Source organism: Peromyscus maniculatus, chromosome 4 (genome assembly GCF_049852395.1).
Source record: "Peromyscus maniculatus bairdii isolate BWxNUB_F1_BW_parent chromosome 4, HU_Pman_BW_mat_3.1, whole genome shotgun sequence".
NCBI classification, from domain to species: Eukaryota; Metazoa; Chordata; class Mammalia; order Rodentia; family Cricetidae; genus Peromyscus; species Peromyscus maniculatus.
In genome coordinates this window covers 48,351,922-48,368,226 of record NC_134855.1, presented here as the reverse complement: position 1 = coordinate 48,368,226, position 16,305 = coordinate 48,351,922, and the positions used below count along the sequence as shown (strand labels likewise).

General features: G+C 40.7%; 1 protein-coding gene across 1 annotated transcript in view; it reads left to right on the top strand.

The window, feature by feature from the left end:
• Tlk1 (tousled like kinase 1) overlaps window positions 1-16,305 on the top strand; it is a 131,926-nt gene that overhangs the window by 105,555 nt on the left and 10,066 nt on the right. The window contains exons 11-13 of the mRNA XM_076569635.1: window positions 81-269; window positions 4,885-4,951; window positions 14,616-14,713. Coding sequence (XP_076425750.1) covers window positions 81-269; window positions 4,885-4,951; window positions 14,616-14,713 — 354 coding nt within the window. The remainder of the gene's footprint in view (window positions 1-80; window positions 270-4,884; window positions 4,952-14,615; window positions 14,714-16,305) is intronic.

Genomic DNA, 16,305 nt, shown 5'->3' with positions numbered 1-16,305 from the left:
TTTCTTGTGATGTAATTTATTTTTTAATTGCAGAAAGTAATGGGAGATTAATATGGTTTTGTTTGTTCATTTTTATACAGGCAACAAGAATGGGTGAATCAGCAAAGGGAAGATATTGAACGGCAAAGGAAACTTCTAGCCAAACGCAAACCTCCCACAGCTAATAATTCTCAGGCACCTGCTACCAATTCTGAACCAAAACAAAGGAAAAACAAGGCAGTCAATGGAGCAGAAAACGATCCCTTTGTTAGGCCAAATTTACCACAACTGTAAGCCTCTGTTTGAAATTTCTCTCTTAACATCGTTAGCAGTGAGCAGTTATTCATAGTTAATACAGTACAAACAGAAATAGTTATAATTGAAAAGATATCTCTGAGATAAAGCTCCAAGTCTGAATTTTTAGGTGGAGAGTAGAATCTACTCCTCTTGTGTATCAGAATCAGTTGACTATACCAACTGTTCTAGTGTTCAAATTAATGTGCCTTTTCAGTACATTGCAGTTGTTTCCAAACCTATGAACTCGGTTCACAGGTAGTTAGATAGTTGTTTCTTTTCTGTTTTCTAAGTTTTCTCTGTCAATTACTTTTTTATATTCAAAGGAAGGAAAGGCTTAAAAAGTTCTATGTTTATAGAAGATTCAGGGAGTTGTAGAACAATGTGTGTGCGTGCAGATGTCGGAGCCCCTGTTGCTCTGTGTAGATGCATTCCTGTCTCCTGTTGAAAGAGTGCTTGACCCTCGTCCCTGCCGTGTCAGTGACTCCTGAAAGCAGCCAGCAGAACAAAGCCCTCGTCACATGACACACACGGTGACACCCAACGGCATCACCACGCACATGATGGCCGTGTCGCGGGTTTTCTGCACCGGCCCTACCCCTTCTTCTTGCAGGTCATTCATTCATTCATCTTCCGCTTTTTCTCACCTCCGCTCCATTTTTGTTGAGCCCTTTGCTTGCGTCTTTATCTCCCTATGTTGCCAGGTTGCTCTTGAATTTCAGGGCTCAAGCTGTCCTTCTGCCTTAGGTTGCCAAAAATCTGAGGATACCTGTAGAGACCACCCATGCCCAGCTCCTTCAATAGCATTTCTTCAGGTCATTCCTAATTTTCTGCTACAGTTAGTCCAGCAACTATTGTTTTTAAAGCACAGTGAGGAGCCATATTTGGCAACAGAGTAGCTGTCTTAGAGTTTCGGCTTTTAACTCTGCTGTGTAGACACCTGGTCCTCTAACCCTGCTGTGTAGACACCTGGTCCTTTGACTCTGCTGTGTAGACACCTGGTCCTCTAACTGCTGTGTAGACACCTGGTCCTCTAACTCTGCTGTGTAGACACCTGGTCCTCTAACTCTGCTGTGTAGACACCTGGTCCTCTAACTCGGCTGTGTAGACACCTGGTCCTCTAACCCTGCTGTGTAGACACCTGGTCCTCTAACCCTGCTGTGTAGACACCTGGTCCTCTAACTGCTGTGTAGACACCTGGTCCTCTAACTCTGCTGTGTAAACACCTGGTCCTCTAACTGCTGTGTAGACACCTGGTCCTCTAACTCTGCTGTGTAGACACCTGGTCCTCTAACTCGGCTGTGTAGACACCTGGTCCTCTAACTCTGCTGTGTAGACACCTGGTCCTCTAACTCTGCTGTGTAAACACCTGGTCCTCTAACTGCTGTGTAGACACCTGGTCCTCTAACTCTGCTGTGTAGACACCTGGTCCTCTAACTCTGCTGTGTAGACACCTGGTCCTCTGACTCTGCTGTGTAGACACCTGGTCCTCTGACTCTGCTGTGTAGACACCTGGTCCTTTGACTCTGCTGTGTAGACACCTGGTCCTCTGACTCTGCTGTGTAGACACCTGGTCCTCTAACTGCTGTGTAGACACCTGGTCCTCTGACTCTGCTGTGTAGACACCTGGTCCTCTGACTCTGCTGTGTAGACACCTGGTCCTTTGACTCTGCTGTGTAGACACCTGGTCCTCTGACTCTGCTGTGTAGACACCTGGTCCTCTGACTCTGCTGTGTAGACACCTGGTCCTCTGACTCTGCTGTGTAGACACCTGGTCCTCTGACTCTGCTGTGTAGACACCTGGTCCTTTGACTCTGCTGTGTAGACACCTGGTCCTTTGACTCTGCTGTGTAGACACCTGGCCCTCTAACTGCTGTGTAGACACCTGGTCCTCTAACTCTGCTGTGTAGACACCTGTAGACACCTGGTCCTTTGAGTCTGCTGGGTAGACACCTGGCTTTTTATAGTTCTTCACATAAAGTCTTTAAAGTCCTGATTTAAATTTATTTCTAGAGCTTTTCATTTGACTTCTGTTGAATGCTATTGAAATGAGAACTGTTTGTTAATCATCTATGACTGTTTGTTTCCAGTCTGTAGAAACAAGGGTTTCTATGTGTTGTCTCACATCTTAAAGCATTACAGAACTTATTTACTGGGTTTTTATCCTTTTGCTTTCCTTTGGGGGTTTTTTTTTAGCGTGTGGAGTTGTGAAGATACTTTTAGTTCTTCCTCTGCAGTTAGGATACATTTTCTTTCTTTATCTTGCTCTTGTTTACTTCCAGTATAGTTCTGAGGAGGAGGAGGAGTCAGAGTGGGCATCCTGTCCTGTCCCTGATCTTAGGGAGAAATGTTCTTTTCTGGTTAAAAATGTTTTCTGTATTCCTACTTGATTTGCAAAGACAGAGTAGTCTCATTTCCCTCGTATCGTACTGTCATCTTAAAATTGTGAGCTTTTTTTAAAATCAGTGCTTGGCTCCTTCCTGATGGAATGTTCAGCAAACATGAACTGGATTGTAGTAATGAGGCGTTAGGCTGCAGGCCTCTCAACAATCGGACTACCAGTACGGCTTGTGTTTGAGCAGTGTCTTTAAAACACTGAGTGATTAGTTTCTTCTAACACGAGTATTTGGTAGTTCCTGGTATTTCTCTTACCTAACTCTGATCCTGTTAATCTATCATTAAGTGCTTTTTTAATCGCAACACCTAGGAGGCAGAGGCAAGTGGGTCTCTGAATTTGAGGCCAGCCTGGCTTGTCTGAGCTGTACAGTGAAATTCTCACTGACTTACTATGGAAGGTTATCAAGAGTTAGTCTTACCAGGTTTAAATTGTTTACTTTCAAAGTAAAAAAATGAACATAAACCTACTGATAGCTTTATTTAGGAGCATTCTAAAGCTCCTAAATAGATAAACTTGTGTTTATCTATAATAGGTAATAGGAGCTATCTACTTATTATCCATTATTAATAATTTAATAATGAGTACAATTTATGTGGGAAGAAATTAACTGTGTGTTTCCATTAATGTATGCATAAAAGATTTGGTAAGTAACATGACAAATTGACTTGCTTGAGGATAAATTTTTCCTTCCTTCCTCCCTCCCTCCCTCCCTCCCTTCCTTCCTTTGTTTTTTCAAGGCAGGGTTTCTATGTGTAGTTTTTGGTGTCTGTCCTGGAACACACTTTGGAGACCAGGCTGCCCTCGAACTCACAGAGATCCGCCTGCCTCTGCCTCCCAAGTGCTGGGGTTAAAGGCGTGCACCATCACCACCCGGCGAGGATAATTTTTTTAAAACATGTTAATGCACGTAATAAAAATAACTGGGTGATTTAATGCTGTTATGTTAAAGTTATTGTCTGCTTAGCTCTGTTATTCTGAATGAGATCCTGATTAATAGTCTCTTTGATCTAAATACATATATTGCCTTCTCTTTTTATTTATGTGTGTGTGTGAGTATATACCACATGTATGTAGTAGGTGCTGGCAGAGCTCAGAATAGGAGACTGCCATAGTGCTGGAGCTACAAGCAGTTGTGAGCTTCCCACCATGGTGTTGGAAACTAAAGTCAGGTCCTCTGGAGGAGCAGTACATGCTCCCAGTCACTAAGCTGTCTCCCCAGCACCATAGATTTCTTAAAAACATTTTTCATTAATCAAATGGACAACAGACAATCTAAAAAGCTTACATTATGGTTATAAGACATGTCCCTGGGATAGGAATCCTGAAGTTGGCACCTTGGACACCTCAAACTATTTATATGCAAAATTCCCTGGAGAGAATATTTACAGCTTTTGTCATTTTTAACAGCTGTAATCGTAAAATGTTAAAGTTAGAAGCCTGCAAACTTAAGACAATAATATCCATCCCTTCAGGTTGAAGAAACTCTGGTAGTCTGCATATGTAGGAGCTTTGGAATTTTTCATGATAGGATCTTGCTTCAAAAACCATGCTTTAACTTTGATTTTCAAATACTAGATTTTAGTTATATTTTATAATTCAGGTTCTAAAAAAGTCAATGTTTTCCTATATATAACTAGCTTAAAAAATTATATACTTTGACAGAATTTTGGGCCACTTTGTGAGGAAGCCACACTTTTTAATAAAGACTAGAAAACAATGTTAGGAGGAACACCTGTGCCTGTGGCACATGTGCAGACCCAGAAGCTCTTTGCTGTTATTTTCCTCACTTTGCTCACCTGTAGCCTCGTGTTACCTCCTCCTCCCATTGCCCCATCCACATGTGCCTTGCAACAGTTCATGCTCCGGTTTTGTTTTGTGAGAGGGTCCAGCTTTTAGCCCAGGCTGGTCTGGAACTCTTGATCTCCTTGCTGAGGCTGAGGCCCTCACAAGTGATGCAGCTGTGAGGGCTTTGCAGTTACAGGAGTGTGCTCACAGCTCTTGCATAGTAGTTAGTTAATTACTCTAGCTGGAAATGTTAAATGTATGCAGAAGCATATCTTAAAGAGGTTCTACGACTTCCGTGATTTAGGCTTCAAGTTAATAGTATTTTAACATTTGTGTTTGGTTGATTTTTTTTTTCATGTTTTGTTTTTAATTTTTAAAAAGTACTAAGCATTAATCTCAATGTAGAATTAAACTCTCCCTTTTGACAGGCTGACTCTGGCAGAATATCATGAGCAAGAGGAAATTTTCAAACTTAGACTAGGACATCTCAAAAAGGTACGTGCTGCCGTGCTGGGTCTCGAGTTTGTTGTCAAGACTGGAGAACTGCATTCATTTCTTTGGCTTAATTCTTAGTTTATTCAATATTAACTGTTTAAATATTTTTATCAAAATACATAAGCAGGACATTTATAACCTAAATGATCTGGTATGAAGGAATACAATTGAAAAATGGTTTGCTGTGTGTTGTTAAGTTTTGTTACTGGATCACTTTGTACTTCTTGATAAGCTTTGAAACTGTATCAGTCCTTTGTTTTTATAGATCTGAGTTTGATGAAAGTCATTTCCAAATACTAGTAGAGATTGTTTTCCTTTCAAAATGAAGTTATGAACAGACCAAAAATTTTCTTCTTGCCATTGTTTTCTTCTGCTTCCTGCTTTTCAGTTATTTGATTTTTTTAAAAAAATATAGACAGATGTATAGACACAACTGAACTAAGTGAAGATAATGTCTCTGACATCATCTCTGATGAGTGGGATGGCGTAGGACTGAGGACCCCATATGGTAGATGCAGCTGCTATTGGACTGCATATTAAGCCCTGTTTGAGATGTTTCCCATCTGCCACTTGGTTAGCATGCAGAAAACTCTAGTGACTGCTACCATGCCACATTTGCCTCTGCCACTGCTCAGAAAGCATCAGCTACATTACCTGAACAGGGAATCCTGAATGATTTTGGCCCTATTTGCTCCCCAACATCCTCCTGTTCACTGTGGTGGTTGAGTTTTCTCCTGCTCTGTGAGATGCATAGACAGCTGCAGTGTGTTGCCCATAGCGGATGGAGCTGGAGATGGAGCTGCAGCAATAATGCAGCTATTAATGAACTGTGAGGTAGGAGGGGATCTTTGGTACAGATGAGTCACAAGTGTCTGGGTGTCCACCTAAGCTGTGTTGTTAAATAGAGAGATGTTTGATGCCCCATGTTAAAACTTACCAAGGGCCAGTCAAATGGCTCAGCAGGTAAAGGTGCTTGCCACCGCCTGGCAACCCATGACCTACATGCCAGAAGAAGCAGAATGATTCTGGCCACTGTCCTTTGACCTCCATGTGTGGTGTGTACACACATGAACATAGAAGTAAAAATAAACTTCCTCAAGCATTTTAGTGCTTTAGTGTAAAGACAGAGAAATTTAGCATGTGTTTTCTGGCCACTCTTTATAATAAAGGGGTACTGTGTATTTGATTGCTTGTACCTTGGCCGAGGAACTCCTTAATTACAGTGCTACTGAGAATTCTCTCACTGTTGCTGAGAGAATTCTTAGTTGCTGTGCTACTAAAGGTGTACTTAGAGCTTTATCTGGGGGTCACCATTCTCACATTTGGTAGCAAATTTAAATTAATCTTTTTTTGTTTGTTTGTTTGTTTTGTTTTTTGAGACAGGCTTTCTCTGTATAACTTTGCACCTTCCCTGGAACTCAGTCTGTAGACCAGCCTGGCCTCGAACTCACAGAGATCCGCCTGGCTCTGCCTCCCAAGTGCTGGGATTAAAGGTGTGCGCCACCACCACCCGGCTAAATTACTCTTTCTAACAATGACATTCTTGTATCTATTTTATTGGATAAAACTAAAATTTTATAGTGGTTCAAGTCAGTATTTCTCTATGTATTTAAAAATACACTTTTGAAAGCATTCAGAGAAGGGTTTGTTATTTTGTTGGTTGATGGAGTTTGGGGTATTTTGAAAATATTTGGTCTCTATGAACAGCGCTTTGTTTTTTCAAGTAACATCTACCTCCATGTCTCGTTCCTGGTTGCATTTGTACACTGTTATAGACTACCTCACCTTTTGACCTACCCCCCAATCTTGCTCTCTTTCCCACTGTTTGATATTCTGCATTTTTCATATTTACTCTTTCTTTTCTTCTTCCTCTTCCTCTTCCTCTTCCTCTTCCTCTTCCTCTTCCTCTTCCTCTTCTTCTTCTTCTTCTTCTTCTTCTTCTTATTTTTTTTTTTGGGGGGGGTTTGGGTTTTTGAGACAAGGTTTCTCTTTAGCTTTTGGATCCTGTCCTGGAACTCGTTCTATAGATCAGGCTGGCCTCAAACTCAGAGATGACCTGCCTCTGCCTCCTGAGTGCTGGGATTAAAGGTGTGCACCACCACCACCACCACCACCACCACCACCACCACCACCACCACCACCACCACCACCACCCTACTCATTCTTTTCTAATAACTGTCTTCTCTCTGATCACTTTCTCTGCATTTCCCCAGTTTATGTATCAAATATGCTGTGAGTCTTAGGTTTCTAACATTTACTTGACTAGTTCCCAACATAACTCTTTTTTTTTTTTTTTTTTGTTCTCCACCGTGAAATAGTGTGAGGAAAGTGTCAACTCACAATGCTGAGAGGCTTAAGTCCTTCCAGTTCTCTTCTCAGAGACGGTTTTAGATGAAAAGCGTGAATATGTTTATGAAGGCAGTTGCTGGCCATACATGGAGATAATAAAGCTGAGCAGTAATGTCCCCTTAGAGAGTGACTAAATAGGAGCTGCTGCTTACAACTGGGTGTTTATGTTTAGTTGTCCAGTTAGAGAGGAATAGCAGTAACTTAATTTGTAGTAGAAATAGTTCCTAAAGCACAGCTAGAAAGTAGGTCATTCTGTTCGTAAGTAAAAAGAGAGAGAGAGACTCAACACACAGAGGACAGGCTTGATTCACAAGAAAGTTCTGTCTTAGCGGTTCCTAAGCTTCTGGGTTTGGTAGCTGGCACAGCATACCTCAGCTGTGAGAGCATAGTTTCTCCCATACGCTGGGTCTGTTCTTCTGTGAGTACTTGGTGTTTGTGGAACCTGCCGAGCAAATGGCAGGTCAGATAAGGGCATGGATGTGAAGCTGGACATGATCTTTCCTCCTTCCCTCTGTCCTTCTCTCTCTCCCTGTCTCTCCCTGAAATAAACTCTTGACATAAAGTAGGATTATTATATTAGGTTCGTTGACCCTAAATTACAAGCATATTCCTTGTTAGGAAATCAAACACCATGAGAATTTAGAATAGAAGGTCCATTAGCTGCTTAAAATGGATAACTTGTGATGTGATGTAGTTCATGATCTATTCATATGCATTTCATATTCTAATGATTGAAGAGGTAAACAGTATAGAGAAGCTTATTCAGTATTAAATGAATTGTAATGTTCTATTTATATCTATGCTACTCCGTAGTCGTAGAAAATACAGTTTTAAAGTGTGATAAAGTCAAGTAGGAACCTTCAAAGGTATGTGGCTTAAAGTAAATGAACCAAAATTGCCTCCAAAAATGAAATCGTAAACTTCAGGGCTTAGTGTTAAGTTTGTCTTCTAGGATCAGGAGGGTCACTGTAGTATCTCTCAGTATAGCAGTGATTCTTAACCAGGCATGGTAACACACTCGTGTGTCCCCAGAACATAGGTGACTGAAGTGGTGGGACCCACCACGCACCCTCTACACAGTGAGACTGATGCATATCCACCCTCCAAACACACACACACACACACACACACACACACACACACACACACACACACACACACACACAAATATCCCCGAATACAGAAGACTCTCCTGTTCTATGCAAGGCCTGGGTTCCAGCCTCACCAATATGCACAAAAAAAGTTCTGTAATATTTATAAAGAGAAGAAGTATGCCGTCGTTGTTCACATATTCATAAGTGGCTTATTTCTTTAACCTGTCTGTGAAGGCGTGATTCTCAGTCCCATGTCAATGGAATTACACAAGATGACCTTTTTTCCTTTTTTTTTTTTTTCTTTTAAGACAAATTGCAATAATTCTTTCTTTCTTTTAGGCAGGGTGCCTCTATATAGCCCTGGCTGTCATGAACTCACTGTATAAACTAGGCTGGCTTTGAACTCAGATCTCCCCACTTATGCCTCCCGAGTGCTGGGAGTTGCCCTGCTTGTAATAACTCTTTCAAGTGAACATCAGCTTTAGCTTTATGAATGCCACGTGCTTTACATGGAATAGCAAGTCAGTGGGTAACTAGTCAGTTAGGTTCTCAATGCCTCCTTTTCAGTGGCTAGTCCCATAAGTTTAAAATGTGAACAACGTGTGAATATAGTTGCTCTTTGTTCTCTAGTTTCTGTCTTGGGTGTTTTGGGGACACTGTCTCACTCTATACCCTGACTGGCCTGGAACTCAAAGATTTGCCTACCTCTGCCTCCCAGGTGCTGGGACTAAAGATGTGCATTATTACACCCATTGTTCTCTTCTTTCAGATTTATAGTTTAGATATGTGGTTACTTGAAGAGAATGCTAGAAAGTTTGATGTCTCAGTATAGTAAAGGAGGGATTGGGGAATGAGGGGTGTGTGTGTGTGTGTGTGTTGTGTGTGTGTGTGTGTGTGTGTGTGTGTGTGTGTGTGTGTGTGTGTGTGTGTGTGTGAAAGAGAGACAGAGACAGATTTATAAGACCTTGTTTAAGTGGCAGAAGTTTTATTGGGGAGACAAGAGCAATCTGTAGTTGAAATAGGGCTAGGTAAGACTCCTCAGCAGACACAAAGGTATCAGCCTGAAGCAGTCAGCTAAGCAATTGATGGTCATCTCAGTCTCTACTGAAACAGAATCACATCCAACATGCCACCTGACACATTTCTTTCTCTCTTTCTCCTCTGCTCCTTGCGATGTGGCATTCGTCTCTCCTTGTGCCTGTTCTGAAGAGATAGCAGTGTAGCAACAACCCTGCCACTGACCTCCTGTTCTCTGACCATCTTGGCACCTGCAAAGAGAGACAAGCAGTGACAGGCAGCAGCAGCATCAGTACTCACCTCCATGGTGACTCTTTACAGGCCGAGAACAAGCTCACAGCTCTTTTCTCACTCCTCACAGTGGAACATGCAGCCAGTTGAAACGGACAAGACTGGATTGCCTACAAGCCTTTTGAACAGTGGAGAATGCAGGGCGTTGGTTTTAGGTGAATTGACTCCACATATTCCTGACCAACTTTGGTATCTCTTTTAGCCTTTTAGCACACTCAATATCATCCAAGTTATCAAATCCTTAGTATGACCACAAAAATAAATTCCATATATGACATTTCTTCTCATTTTAGTTTTGAATGAAAACAATGAGCAGTATAGACAGCTTATTTTTAGATCTGTGTATTCACGGCTATATTTGTGGCCATAACCAAAAGAAATCTTTTGAAAATTCTCTTACTTAAGGCGAACCACAGACACATTATGTTTCTGTAAACTATGACACGGTTCTCTTGCAGGAGTAGGAGTAGTTTTCAGGGGACATTGGTGGAAAATGCTCTGCTTGAAAAAGTCACAGTTAAGCCCAGGAAGAATGTCAGGAGGTTTCTGGCTGTGTGTGGGCAAGAAAGGTGCTGAGAAGCACATTGTTATTCCTAGTTGACGTTTTGTCCTTGCTATTTCTTCCTACTTAAACATGAGTAGGTTTTGAAGGATGGTTGCTGAGCGCATGGAACTAGCTGTAAATGGAAGCTCTGTTGTTTATGGTCCACCTCCTCCTTGCCAGATGTAGAAAAGTCTGGTTCTTATAATCAGATTCCCTGACTTGGTAGTAGATGATAGTCACTTACCAAAAGGAAAATTTAGAGGCAAAGTTTTCTTTCTTTGGTTTTTAATATATTAATTTACTTGCTTAAGCTGTAGGATTTAAACATTTTTGTGGGGCAAGGGGTGTGCTCACTTGGTAGAGTGTTTGCCTGGCATGCATGAACCTAGAGTTTTAACCCTATCATCTGGAGGTGCTAGTGTGTGCATATTATCCAAGGAGGATTGGGAGTTCAAGATCACCCTTGACTACACACACACACACAGTTTATTTTTTGTTGCTGTTTTAATATTGCAAGTCAAATTTTCCTCACTTAGCACAGAATTGTTTAATCTAGAAGTCACTGTTTCATAAAGAATACTTACTTTCTTGGCTACTGGCCATTTCCAGTCAAAATTATAAATCTGTGCTTTTACATGTACACACATGCTCAGTATGTTAAGGCTGAACCCTTCCCATTGTCGAGTAAGAAGTTAACTTTTTATACTGTTTTTTTAAGGGTATATGATCCACCAATCTCCTGAAAAGGGTTCAAAGGCCATGGAAAACTGGAAGAAAGGACTACATTGTACTGTGCCATCTACTGTACATGGGCCTGCTAGACAGTGTCAGCACCCTGCTTAGTATTTAAGGGATTTCCCTATAATACAAATACTAAATATTATACTTTAAAATTGCCAGGCATTGGGATTCTTACATTTATTTACAGCTGCTTAGACAAGCTGCTTTGTTGATGTAAAATGGAGAAGCTTGCATAGGAACAAACCTGTCTTGTTTAGCATTCATGCCCAGTTAAAAGTTTCAGTGTAGCTGGGTGGTGGTGGCGCACGCCTTTAATCCCAGCACTTGGGAGGCAGAGGCAGGTGGATTTCTGTGAGCTTGAGGCCAGTCTGGGCTACAGTATGAGTTCCAGGAAAGGCGCAAAGCTACACAGAGAAACCCTGTCTCGGGGAAAAAAGTTTCAGTGTATATATTTGTGCATTTGAAGAGAGAGTAAAACAAACACACACCCTTCTCTGTTAAGAGGAAATGAAGCAAATGAAGTGGGGAAGAGGAAGACATCAGGAAAGAGAGTGTGTTCCCCCATCAGTGATTGGTGGTATCCTGATTGGAAACAACCAGAACAGCCATGTGTAGTTAAAGAAAATAACTGTGACTCCCAGGGCCTTTACGTCTTCTTCCTCCTTTCCCAGCTACATAGTCATACTCAAGTGTGACAGCTGAGATCAAATCAGACCTGCTCTGTACGTAATAATTTGTTCAGCTGTTGGTTCATGTCTCCTATATCTACATAAAAAGGATAAAGTTGAAGTAAATAATTGATAAAGCTCTCTCTCCGTCTCTCTCTCTCTCTCTCTCTCTCTCTCTCTCTCTCTCTCTCTCTCTCTCTCTCTCTCTCTCTGTGTGTGTGTGTGTGTGTTTAAAAAGAGGTCATGAATTCAAGAGGGAACGGAAGGACACAGGAGTTGGAGGCAAGAGAGTGGACTGGACTGGATGTAACTCATGAACCAGGGAAATGTTGCCAAAAGAGACTAATTATGAATAAGATACATTTTTGTGCTGAAGATCTGTTAAGAGACAAATTGTTCTGTTCAAGTGGTCATGGGACTTATTTTTCATTAAAAATATTGGAAAGTACCAGATGGTGGTGGTGCACACCTTTAATCCCCACACTCAGAAGGCAGAGGCAGATGGGTCTTGTGAGTTAAAGGACAGCCAGGGCTACATAGAGAAACCCTGTCTTGAAAAACCAATATATATTTATATATTGGAAAGTAGTATTTTTGCGGGTCATTTAATGAGGCGGTATTGCGGTCTTCTGCTGTTCATATGACTTGATCTTTGTGATGTACGTTAGAGCACTGACATTGTTTGAGGTGCTGTAAATCACTGCAGTATGTATTGTGAAATTGCCAGTGGCTTCCATTTTGGGCTTGAATAGAGAAGAGCTGTGTTCTTTTATTTTGTGTTTGATCATGAAACCTACTGCTCTTTAATGCAGTCTGTTCTTACTGATGTTCCTTCTAGTCTGTAACTGCCTACAGAGAGTCTCTGCTTTAAATACCTGGCTAGCTAGTGGTTGAACCCAGAATTAGAACTGTTTTTGAGATAGGGTCTCACTGTGCAACCTTGTCTGGCCTGGAGCTTGCTCTATATTCCAGACTGGCCTTGAACTCAGATTCCTGCCTCTGGAGTGCTGAAACTAAAATGTGCACCATAATGCCCAGTGAAATATAGTAGTTGGTTAGATTCTCTTATTTTATTAATTTGTGAGTGTGAGGATACCATTCTGTGATTAGCTGTGAAGTTGGATTATCCTCACTTCTGAACCCACTGAAAAAGATGAACGTCATTCTCCAGTATTAAGAAGATAGCTATAGGACAGACCTTTGGAAAGTATCTGAGGAAAGGTAACATAGTTGCCGATACTTGTGGAGCATACTCCAGCTGGGCTACACCCTTTCCTGTTAGGAGAGGTTACTGGGCCTCTGGCATTTGCTTAAGCAGTGGTTCACAACCTGTGGGTCGGAGCTCCTTTTGGGTAGCATATTAAATATTTATATTATGGTTGAATGTATGTGTGTGCTTGGGCGGCCATAGCAAAATACCAGGCTGGTGGCTGGAGCGACGAAGTGTAGTTTCTTGTTTGAGGGTCTAGATCTGGGTTTAGTGGAGTTTGCTTTCAGAGAAGACCCTCTTCCTGGCCTCTACATGGTTTGTTTGGGAATTAAGGCCTCGCTGTATGAATTTGAGGGAAAACTATTCACTCTATAACAATATACTTTTTCTCAGTGAAATTTGAGAGAAATTACTTCAAAGTCGCAGAATTGTATTCCTCCTAGAGTATGTCCTTTGTTTTAAAGTCTAAGAATTACAAAGTTACCAGATGGGAAGTGTAAATATAGTTCATACTGCCTTTAGAAACTTTATCCACAGGTTACCTCTATTATATAGATAACTGAAGACAATAAAACAAGTGTTACTCTGTTCAGCAGTCTAGGTGAATCTTGTAGTTCAATGGTTAAGACTAAATTTCTGGAAAGACACTGTTGAAATTGTATCTCCATGTAATAATTCCAAGTAAAATTGCAACAGGTGTTCTGGTTGCTATTCTGATAGGCTTGATGTACATGATCAGACCCTTTGAACGGTCACCAGCCTAACTACCACATGGTAGTCATGTGAAAAGAACTGTCAACCTCTTTTAGATTCTTTACCATGCTTTTTACCTATCGAAAGGGCTAGTTTTTTCTACTTTGTATGACAAAATTAGGACAACTAGGCTAGCTGTGTTCTGAATCCATTGTTCCAAAGCTTGTCAATCCATTTCCTGTTTGTACAGTGAGTTGTTTCACTTAAGAAAGCTTAGCTAAAAGCAAGGAGTGTAGCTCAGGGTTAAAATGCTTGCCTGCATGCAAGAGGCCCTGCGTGTTCTCCAGTACCAACAAGAAAGACTGTTCATCTTTTTGAAGAAAAAAAAAATCTCTCAAGAACCCAATATGTCTCAGAACTCCAGTTCTAGGGGATTCTATATCCTCACAGGCAAAATACCAGTACACATAAAGACATGAAAATGCATATATCAACATCTTTGTACTGAATTCTTTTGAAGTACATCTTTAGGACTCGGCCTTCATCTGCTCTGGTAACTGAGGATCTGCCATTGCTGTTCATAACTTTGCTTAAATGTGTCTTGAAGATTATAGGGATTTATCCAACAAATGTACTTGTATTCCAAATTTTATAAGGATCTAGCTAGTCCCTTTAATGGTTATTAAAAAATACATTTATTTACTTTGTGTTAGTAAATTTGTTCCTCTTAAATTAAGATTTGGGAATCCATCTTGTGTGATAACCAGCTTCATATACTGCTTTGCAGTCACTCAGTTTAGATATTATCAAAATAGATTTTTTGGAGTACAGAGTAACTGGGCTTTCATTAGGTGCAGCTTTGGGGTAGAGGACGGGCCCTGCAATAGGCCTTGCTCTTGTGTCTCTGAGGCGCCAAGAGAACACTCTGGTCTTCCAACTCAGTGGTACTTTGTAATACACTATTGTTTTCGTTGCTGTGAAAATGGATACATGGGTAAAATGTCCTTTTATATCACAAATAAACAGATCTTGTTATAGTTTCCTCTCTTCATTTCAGGAAGAAGCCGAAATCCAGGCGGAGCTGGAGCGTTTGGAAAGAGTTAGGAATCTTCACATACGAGAGCTCAAGAGAATAAACAATGAGGATAATTCACAGTAAGTCACCACAGTTGTACATGACAGAAGTCCCCCTTCCTCGCCCATGGAAAACACAAACGTTTTCTTTGTCAGCCATCTCTGTACACATAGAAAAATTCCAGTGTGTTACTGGTGGATGTCTGTGTGGTCTGACCCCCAGCTACCTCCCCATCCTATCTCTCCTAGTCCCCTTCTGAATATCTGGCGGCTTTCTTGTTTTTCACACAAAATGCTCCCTAGACAGACAGACCCCCGTCTCTGCTTCACCTCATTTCCCCTTTCACATCCTTTGCTTTAATTTTCCGTGATGATTGTCACTGACTGTTCTTTAATTATTTACTGTCTCCTCCCCGTAACCTGTAAGCTTTCTGAACAAGATCATGATTGTCCTCTCCCTATTATCAAACCTAAGACAGTGCCCGGGACATGGTAGGCGCCTAATAGATGTTTCTTGACTGGATGTCAAAATGAATGGTACAGGAATGAAGGAGAAAGTATTACAAGTTATGTATCTAAAATCAGACAATATAGGAAGAAATGGGAAAGAACTGCAAATTGTAGTCTCTGGTTTAAATCTAATTATTAGAATGAGTGTCTTGGGTGGTACATTAAAAAATAACCTGTGTTTACTGGGTCTTCATTTATTAGAGTGTAGGAGAGAAATGTGTCTGTTGACACTTGATCTCTAAGGCAGCGATGTTATGGAAAGCTGCATGACTTCATATGTATTTTCTCCTGTGAGATGTGAGCACCTTGCTTACAGCGGGACCTTGTGATCATCTGTAGATGTGTGATTCATAAACACCACTTTAGCATGTGAGAGAAAGGAAATAATAGAGAACACCCTAAATGCTACCAAACTAAAGTCTTAATAAAACAGATGGGATAAACTAATTGAAAATGAACTTTCTTTGAAAATTAAGTTTAGTATTTGTGGCTGTGGTTTCAGAAGTTTAGAGAAAGTAAGTTGTTACAGTTTTACAGTGTTCTCCAGTCTAAGCAGAAATCTGTTTTCTACAGTTTTCAGGAGAAACCGTGCTAACCTATACTCATAATTTTCAGTAAGATTAGACAAGTGGGCTGTATTTGCACCTGGCGTTTTAAAGCTGTTGCTGTCAGAGTATAAATTTTGGAGACTGTGTTTTTCTGGCATGTCTTACTGTTAACCTTGTCCAGACAGTTGACCCAGTCTGACCCCTCCTGTGTAGCAGGTGAGCCCTCGTCTGTAAACAGACACAGAGCAGGCTTTGTTCTATAGGATTGCTTGAGAACTAAACAAATGAACTTATTGTGTAGGTTGCTTAATATGTACAGGTACGATAAGCATTAACAAGTAATGATAGCATGTATTAACTTTAATATATAGCAGTTCCAATAAACACTAACTAGTACTGGTAGTATGTATTACTTGAGAGTGATTTTTTTTTAAGTTTTTTTTTTTTAAATTCTTACTTTCAAAGTTGAACTAAGATAATAACCATGAACAAAGATCAGTTGATAAATACAATTATTTTTAAATGCAAGTCAGTACTATAAAATCTTGATCACTCATGACTCAATATAAATGTATATTTTGGCAAGAAAAGTGGTTTATGAGGAATAAGGGGTTT